Below are 9,306 nucleotides of genomic sequence, written 5' to 3' on the forward strand. Positions count from 1 at the left end.
GGCTCGGCGCTGTGAGGCGGGCAGGCGCCATGGCACATCCAGGACGCCTCCAGACCCGACTTCTCAGAAAGAGCCGCGTGTCCTCTGGAAGCCCAACGGCCAGATGGGTCCTGGCTGCAGCCCGACTCGGCCCACGTGGGCCCACATCCCTCCACTCACTGTCAGAGTCGACATGTAGGTGTCGAGCAGCTCGGCGACCACGTCTGGAGAAAGCAGGGGCTCCAGGGCCCCGACGTCCACGTCCGGGGCCAGCTCTGCGTTCCCCATCATCTCTGCACTGCGGGCACAGCCAGGAAGGGGAAACAGGAAGCCCTCAGGTAGGTGGTGCAGTTCCCCGTCCCAGGGGCCTGCAGGGCAAGGTTTGCTGGCTCCACCCACGGTGCCCCGAGGAAGACCAGGGCCTGGCAGGTAGGAGGTCCCATGAGTTGGAGAACAACAGACAAGCACTGCATTTAGAAACGTAGGGCACAGGCGCTAACGCTGCTGGTCCAGCAGGACAAGGACCAGAGCGGAGAACACCTGACGCCCGCAACCAAACGCGGCTCAGCAAGTGAAGAGTCAGCACTTCCAGCCTAGGGGCTGAAGAAGGGAGGGATGCGAAGCAAGCTTCAGAAAACAGTTTTCATGAAGAACAGATAAAAGCCAGGTATGCGGCTGGGTTCCTAAATGTCCAAGGCTGATCGCTCGGACGACTCCCTAAGTATGGATTCAGAATGACAGTCCTGAGTGGTAACAGCTTGTCCACCACTCCTAAGACATCCAAGGTCTTCCTGAGTGAAAAAGCATGAGATTCTGCAAATACTAAGAGACCATCTACAACTTAGATTATTTCTGCCCCAAGAACCTTAACTCCGCGTGCAAATGTTTCTAGCGTGAAAGCGGTCCAACTTTTCCCACAAGAAACTCCAATACGAAAGGATGTGGTGACCAACAAGGAGCTGTCAAGAACTGCCAAGGACAGAAGAATGCTCACAACGTGGCGAGTGGAAAACAAAATCAAGGCCTAGAACCGTGCATGTCACACAAATGCGCACCCCGAGGTCTGGTGGCCGGAGCACGGTGAGGGCCCCGACCCCAGTTCAAGTCGCGCCCCCCACCGCGGGCCGTGTGACCCTGGGCGTGTTCCTCCCTGTGCCTCAAAACGAAGATGATGGTGAGAGATCTTCCTCGAGGGTGGCCTGACGACAGGATCACGCGACGGCGATGGAGGGCGGCACACAGGAGGCGCCGAGGCCGAGGCCCAGCACGGGAAAGCAGAGACAGCACCAGCCACAATGAATACGATGTTTTCTTTCTCTTTATATGTTTCCGTGTTGAAATGTACATATTCTCTACCACAAGCAGCTACCAAAAAACAAACACACACAGACCCCCAAATCCCCAAACCTTATTGCTAAAACGAGAGGTTTAATTAATTTCTACACACTAGTAACAAGACAGGCTAGAATAAGATGTGCTTCCTCTCGCTAGCTAACCGTAAGAATTTCAGAATGCCCCACCACTGGCTTGTTTTTCAAACCCTACCTCAAAGTAATGCCTGCGCAAAGTGGCTCACAGCCCTCTCAGGAAGCAACAGAACGTCAAGGCTGAAGTGCCGAAGGGCAGCCGACTTTCCTCTCGTGCTGCTGAGAAGAAACCAGACTCGGGTGGGCGGAAGCCAGCAGGAGCAAGCTGGTGTCTCCTCAGCAGCACGTGACTCTGTGCAGGTCTCGGGGCCTCCTGGGTCCACGTGTCCTCACCTGTCCAACAGGTGACACCACCCCTCTCAGTGTCACCGCGAGAAGGCGGGTCAGGAGTGCAGGAAACGCGAGGCCGAACTGCTCACTACGGACTGACCGGCCAGGGCACAGGCACCACCCAAATGCAAGAGCGCGCACACGACCAGGGGCCGGGCCCGACCTCGGGTCACAGACGGACCAAAAGGGGATGCGTCAGCCGGAAGGCAACGCCCTGAGCAAGAGGACTCGGCGGCCGTTTAGAAACGGTCAGTATGCTTCGCCCCCAGGAAACAGGAAACGCCAGGTATACAGGTGGAGTTACCTGGTGTAAGTGTTTAAGACCCAGGTCAGCAGGCTCACGATCTCGTTTGCTTCCAGGTCCTCTGCTGCGAGCTCCTGCATCCGCGTGCTTAGAGCCTGGTGGTACACGTTCAGGAGGCTCCTGAAAATCTGGTAGCGAGGGGGAAAGCACTGCACCATCAGGCTCCGGGCGACGAGGAGGTCGTCCAGGACACACTTCCTTATGATCTCCAGGTGGCGCACGAGCCACATCCTGTCAGACTCCCTGGTGTCCGCCTGCGTGCCCTCAATCCTCGTGGTCACGGTTCTGTCCAGGACGGCGAACATCTTCTCCTTCCAGTTCTTGGGCCTTCCAGGAGGAACAAAGCCAGTTTGCTTCTTTCGGTCAAGTATGCGCCTGTCAATTTTTTCTTCCCTTTCGATGATCCTGACAACTGAGACCAGCAAGGTGGGGTCACGGCGCACGGTGACCAGAGACCTCTGCAGCACCATCCACAGCTGCTTGGCCAGCTCGTCGGACAGCGCCTGCGTGCTCCCAAAGTAGCTGTGGATGAGGGTCATGTCACGTGTGTTCCCGCTGTCCATGCGGTACTGCTCGTACATCAGCCCGTCCCGGGAACACTCCAGGTCCATCAGCTTCCGGTGGGCCTGCAGCAGTGCCCCTTGCTCTATGAGGTCCTGGGTCTCCCTCACGATCTCGGGCACTGCGGGGAAAGGCACAAGATGGCACCGTGAAAAACCACACAAAGGGCCATACGGGACTCTGGGCAGATGGGGACAAGGGTGACCAGCAATCTGTCTCCCACTTGGACGACTGCTGCACTGACAGACTCCATCCGAGTACCTGTTTTGGAACTCTGGAGTCTACTGAAGGCATACAACTTCCAGGGACAGGTGTGAAAGTAAGGTGTGGTTAATACTGGTGCATTTCAGCTCTCGGCACCAGTAGAAAAGTAGAAGCTGACTGCAAATGACCAGGAGAGGCGCAGGCTCAGAAAGACCTGAGAAGCCCTTGAGTCTACATCTCAGCCCGACCCTCTGCACACACACAGCCTACGACAATCAAAACAACAAAAACAATAAAGAGAATCAGCATGCCCTGGCCAAGAGGAAAACCTGACTCCCAGAGTCACGTTATTAGATTCGAATGTCCAACGTTCAACAACATCATCACAAGGCATACGAAGACGCAGGAGAGAACGGAGATTCAAGGAAAAAATAAACCAACAGAAATCACCCCCGAGAAGGACCAGATGGTGGACTAGACAAAGCCTCTGAAGAAAACTCTTCAACACGTTCAAAGAACTAAAAGAAAACGCGCAGGAAAGTATAAAAACTGGATGGAAAATTCACTTCAGATTTTCAAAGCAGATTTCATCAAGCAGAAGAAAGAAACAGCAAACTTGAAGACAGGACAAAGGAAGTTATCAAGCATGAGGATAAAAGGAAAAACAACTAGAGAAGAGTGAACAGAGCCTAAGGGGTCTGTGGGGTACACACGGTGGGAGACCCAGAGGAAGAAAGAAAATGGGCAGAGCGACTACAGGCACGCCGCGCTTTACCGCGCTTCGCTTGACTGCTCCACAGACGCTGCATGTTTTACAAACCGAAGGTCTGTGGCAACCCTGCATCGAGCAAGTCAATCAGCACCATTTTTCCAACATCATTTGCTCACTTCGTGTCTCTGTGTCACATTCCAGTTATTCTTTCAATATTTCAAACTTTTCACTATAAGTGTTACGGTGATCCGTGATCAGTCACCTTTGATGTTACTACTGTAATTGTTTTGGGGCACCAAGACTCGTGCCCGTATAACATGGCAAACATAACTGACAAATGTGGTGTGTGTTCTCACTGCTCCCCGTGCTCTCTCCCTCTCCTCAGGCCTCCCGATTCCAAGACACAAGAATACTGAAATTGGGCCAATTAATAACCCTACAATGGCTTCTAAGTGGTCCAGTGAAAGGAAGAGTCGCACATCTCTCAATTTAAATCAAAAGCTAGAAATGACTAAGCTGAGTGAGGAAGGCCTGTCGAAAGCTGAGATAAGCAGAAAGCTGGGCCTCTTATGCCAAACAGTTAGCCAAGCTCTGAAGGCAAAGGACAGTTCTGGAAGGAAATTAATAGTGCTACTTCAGTGAACACACAAATGGAAGGAAAGCAATACAGCCTTATTGCTGATATGGAGAAAGTTTTAGTGACTGGACAGATCAAACCAGCCACAACATTCCCTTAATCAAAGCCTAATCCAGAGCAAGTCCCTAACCCCCTTCATTTCTCTGAGGCTGAGACAGGTGAGGAAACTACAGATCTAAAGTCAGAAGCCAGCAGAGTCTGGCTCATGAGGTTCAAGGAAAGAAGCCGTCTCGATAACACAGAAGCCCAAGGTGAAGCTGCAAGTGCTGGCGTAGGAGCTGCAGCAAGTTCTCCAGAAGATCTAGCTGAGATAACTCACGAAGGTGGCTCCATGAAACAACAGATTTTCAACGCAGACAAAACAGCCTTCTATTGAAAGAAGGTGCCATCTAGGACTTGCATAGTAGAGAGAAGTCAGCGCCCGGCTTCAAAGCTTCAGAGGACAGGCTGACTCTCTTGTTAGGGGCTAATGCAGGTGGTGACCCTAAGGTGAAACCAATCTTCATTTATCATTCCAAAAATCCTGGGGCCCTTAAGAATTATATTAAATCTATTCCACCTGTGCTCTATAACTGGAACAGCAAAGGCTGGATGACGGCACATCTCTTTACAACATCATCTGCTGAATATTTTAAGCCCACTGTTGAGACCTACTGCTCAGAAAAAAAAGATGTCTTTCAAAACATTCCTGCTCATTGATAATGCACGTGGCCACTCGAGCTCTGACAAGGATGTTGTGCAACAACATGCTTGTTGTTTTCACATCTGCTAACACAACATCTATTCTGCAGCCCACGGAGAGAGGAATAACATCGACTTGCAAATCTTATTATTTAAGAAATACATTTCGAAAGGCTACAGCTCCCATACATAGCGATTCCTCTCACAGATCAGGGCAGTCAATTGAAGACCTTCAGGAAAGGATTTACCGTTCTGGAGGCCATTAAGAACACTCATGATTCATGAGAAGAGGTCCAAATACCAACATTAACAGGAGTTTGGAAGCAGCTGATTCCAACCCTCGTGGATGACTTTGAGGGGTTCACGACTTCAGCGGAGGAAGTAATGGCAGATGTGGTGGAAACAGCAAGAGAACCAGAATTAGAAGAGGAGCCTGAAGATGGGACTGAACTGCTGTGATCTCACGATAAAACTTTAATACATGCAGAGTTGCTTCTTATGGATGAACAAAGTTCTTAAGACAGAAACTACTCCTGAAGTTTAAAGATGCTGTGAAAATTGTTGAAATAACAAAGGATTTAGAATATTACATAAACTTAGTTGACAAAGCAACAGCAGGGTTTAAGAGGACTGACTCCAATTTTAGAAGTTCTCCTGTGGTAAAATGCTATCAAACAACATTGCTGCTACAGAGAAATCATTCCTGAAAGGAAGAGTCAGTCAACACAGCCAGCGTCACTGCTGTCTTATTTAAGAAACGGCCGCAGCCACTCCAGCCTTCAGCAACCACTGCCCCGATCAGTCAGCAGCCATCAACGTTAAGGCAAGACCCTCCACCAGCAAAAAGATTAGCACTCACTGAAGGTTTGGATGAAGTTAGCATTTTTCAGCAATAAAGTATTTTTTATTTTAGGTATGTACATTTTTTTTAGACATACTGGTATCGCACACTTAATAAACTACAACACAATGTAAACATAACTTACATTCAGTGGGAAACCAAAAAATTCACGTGACTCGCTTTGCTGAGATAATTTGCTTAACTGAAGTAGTCTAAAAACGAACCTGCATTATCTCCAAGGTGTGCCTGTATTTTAAATAATGGTCAAAAACTCACTAAATTTGATGAAAGACATAAACATTCAAGAACTCAACAAACTCCAAACAGAAAAAACTCAAAGAGACCCAATACCAAGACACATTGTAATCAAACCATAGAAAGCCAAACACAGAGAGAGAAATCTTGAAAGCTGCAAGGGAGAAGCAGCTGATCACATACAAGGGATCCTCAGTGGAGTATCAGCAGATTTCTCTTCAGAGACTTTGAAGGACAAAAAGCAGCCTGCTGGTAATATTCAAAGTGCTAAAAGGAAAAAAACCCGTAACTCAAGAATCCTGTATCTGGTAAAACTGTCCCCCAAAAGTGAAGGAGAAATTAAGACATTCCCAAACAATAGCTGAAGGAGTTTGTGACCACTGGACGTACGCTGTGAGAAATGCTAAAGAAGTCCTGCAGGTAAAATGACACCAGACAGCAACTTGAAGCTGTGGGAAGAAATGAAGGTCTCAGTAAAGGTAAATACATGGGCAACTGTAAAGCCAGTATTATTGTAACTTTGCTTTGCAACTCTTTTTGTTTTACATAATTCAAGAGACTAATACATTTAGAGAAAAAAAAAATTAGTCCAAAGCTAGTACTAATAGAAAGCTAGAATTGCTGTAACTCTGGTTTATAATTCCACACTTTACTTTCTACATAATTTGAAAGACTAACGCATTTTTTTTTAAATAGCAACTAGTCTATGTTTTTGGATACACAATATATAAAGGCGTAGTTTTGTGACATCAATAACTGAAAGGAGATGGGAGGTGTTGTATAGGAGCAGAGTTTCTGTATATTATTGAAGTTACGCTGGTATAAATTCAAATTAGTGTTATAACTTTAGGATGTTAAATGTAATCCCCATGGGAACAAAAAACAATAGCTATAGAATATACAAAAAAAAGGATTGAGAAAGGAATTAAAACACTTTACTACAAAAAAAAATCAACTAAACAAAAGACTATAATGCAGAAAATGACAAAATAAGGGCATACAGAAAACAGTTGGGAAATGACAGAATTAAGTCCCTCCTTACCAGTAATTACTTCAAATGTAAGTGGATTAATAAACTCTCCAATCAAAAGACAGACTGGCAGAATGGATAAAAACACATGATCCAACTTTACGCTGCCTACAAAAGACTCATTTGAGATCCAAAGACACAAATAGATTGAAAGTGAAAGGATGGGAAAAGTTATTCCATGCAAACAGTAACCAAAAGAGAGCGGGGGCAGCCCTACTAACATCAGACAAAACAGATTCAAAGTCAAAAAAGGTTGTAAGAAACAAAGAAGGAATTTTATATTAATAAGACATTCAATCCAGTAAGAAGATACAAGTATAAACATTTACACACCTAATGACCATCAAAATATACGAAACAAAAATTGACAGAACTGGAAAAACAGACCGTTCTACAATAATGGCTGGAGACTTCAATATGCCACTCACAATAATGAACACAACCAGACACAAGACCAGTAGGGAAATGGGACTTGAACCTCACGACAAACTAACTAGATCTAACAGACGTATACAGAACACTTCACCCGACCCAACAGCACGCACAGTCCGTCCTCTTAAGTGCACATGGGACATTTTCTAGGGCAGACCATACCCTTAGGCATGAATTAAATTAAATCATTAGCATGAATTCATTTAAACCATGAATTAAATCTCAATAGATTTTAAAAGATAAATATCATACACAATCTCTTCTCTGACTACAAATGGATAAAGTTAAATATCTGTGACTGGCAAAAAATTCACAAATTTGTGGAAATTAAGGAGCACACTCTTAATGGGCCAAAGAAGAAATTTCAAGGGAAATTAGAGAACACTTAGAGACGAGTGAAAACGAAAACACAACGTACCAGGACTCGCAGTGCCAAGGGCGAAGTACAGCTATCAACACTTCAGTTAAAGAGAACGATTTCACATCAACAACCTAGCTTTACAACTTAGGGAACTAGAAAAAGAATGAACTACACCCTCAACTACAATGGAAAAGAATATGAAAAAGAATATACCTACATATATGTGTATAACTAAACCACTTTGCTGTATACGAGAAACTAACACAACATAAGTCAACTATACTAATTTTTTTAAAAAAAGTTCTTAGAAAAAAAAAAAAGCTAAACCCAAAGCTACCAAAAGGAAGGCAATAATAAAGATTAGAGCAGGGATAAACAGAGAATCGAAGAACACAACAGAAAATCAACAAAACCAAAGGCAGTTCTTTGAAAAGATTAACAACTGACAAATCTTACCTAGATGAACTAAGAAAAAAAGAAGATTCAAATACTAAAATCAGAAATAAAAGTGAGGACATTACTACCAATTCTACAGAAATAAAAAGGATTGTAAGAGTGCTATGAGCAACTGTACACTGGACAACCCAGATGAAGTGCAGATTCCTAGAAACACAAAACCGAAACCACAAAGAAACAGAAAATCTAAATAGACCTATAACTAGTAAGGGACTTGGGGGAGGGGGCATGGGGAACTATTATTTAATGGCTGCAGATTTTTTTTTCTTTCAGTTTTATTGAGATAGAATTGACACTGCGCTATATAATAGTTTTAATTTTGCAAGGTGAAAAGAGTTCTAGAGATGGATAGTGATGGTTTCACGATATGAAAGCACTTCATACTACAGAACTGCAATTAAAAATGGTCAAGATGGTAAATCTTCTATTATGCATATTTTATAATTGTTAAAAGTGTGGAGGAAAAAACAGGCTGTGTACGCAACACTACCGAATCACAGGCAATGAGAAAAGTCGGAAGGGCGCCAAATAAGCACGACATCTTCCCAATAAGAACATACTCCTAACAAAAACCACATCTACATCACAGCCTCATTGTTCATCAAAGGAAGAAAACTATTTTCAACCTCTGTGGATGAAAAGGTAACTTTTTGGTCATTTGGCATTAGCTTACAAGACTGGAAGTTATAAGAAGGCTGGTTGAATGTCATGAAGGAGATTGTGGCAGGTAGACTGGACCAATTCCAGGTCGTCCACAGTCACCAAGAGAAGCTGCTTCCAGAGCACCCACCACAGTCAGCAGTGCTGTGTCATTAATGGGGGGACGGAGAAGGGCCCCGGGAGGCTGAGCGTGCAGAGGGGCGGGGTCAAGTACTCAATAATGCTGCCCTCAGACACGCTGCGGTTCACACTTGGTGGGCTGGTGGGCGGAGGGGAAGAACTGCACCAGGTTCCACTCCGGGGTGGAGCAGAGTTCAGAAGGAAGCGCAGAAAGAACTCGCTGAGACCAGACACCAGATAAAGGTAGGGAAGGGGTCGGACCATCCCAAGACTTCGGGCTGGGATGATGACCCTGACAGCGGCCAGGGGACGAGGG

At 45.7% G+C, this 9,306-nt stretch overlaps 1 protein-coding gene across 2 annotated transcripts in view; it reads right to left on the minus strand.

Moving 5' to 3' along the window:
• The window catches only part of EXOC3 (exocyst complex component 3), a 22,941-nt gene that overhangs the window by 8,997 nt on the left and 4,638 nt on the right, over positions 1-9,306 (minus strand). For both annotated transcript variants that reach the window (XM_024731956.1, XM_024731955.1), the window contains 2 exons: positions 2,041-2,722; positions 160-277 (listed from right to left, as the gene is read on the minus strand). In XM_024731956.1, the coding sequence (XP_024587724.1) occupies positions 160-277; positions 2,041-2,722 (800 nt within the window). The remainder of the gene's footprint in view (positions 1-159; positions 278-2,040; positions 2,723-9,306) is intronic.

Source organism: Neophocaena asiaeorientalis, unplaced genomic scaffold (assembly GCF_003031525.2).
Source record: "Neophocaena asiaeorientalis asiaeorientalis breed wild unplaced genomic scaffold, Neophocaena_asiaeorientalis_V1.1 scaffold104, whole genome shotgun sequence".
Lineage (NCBI taxonomy): Eukaryota > Metazoa > Chordata > Mammalia > Artiodactyla > Phocoenidae > Neophocaena > Neophocaena asiaeorientalis.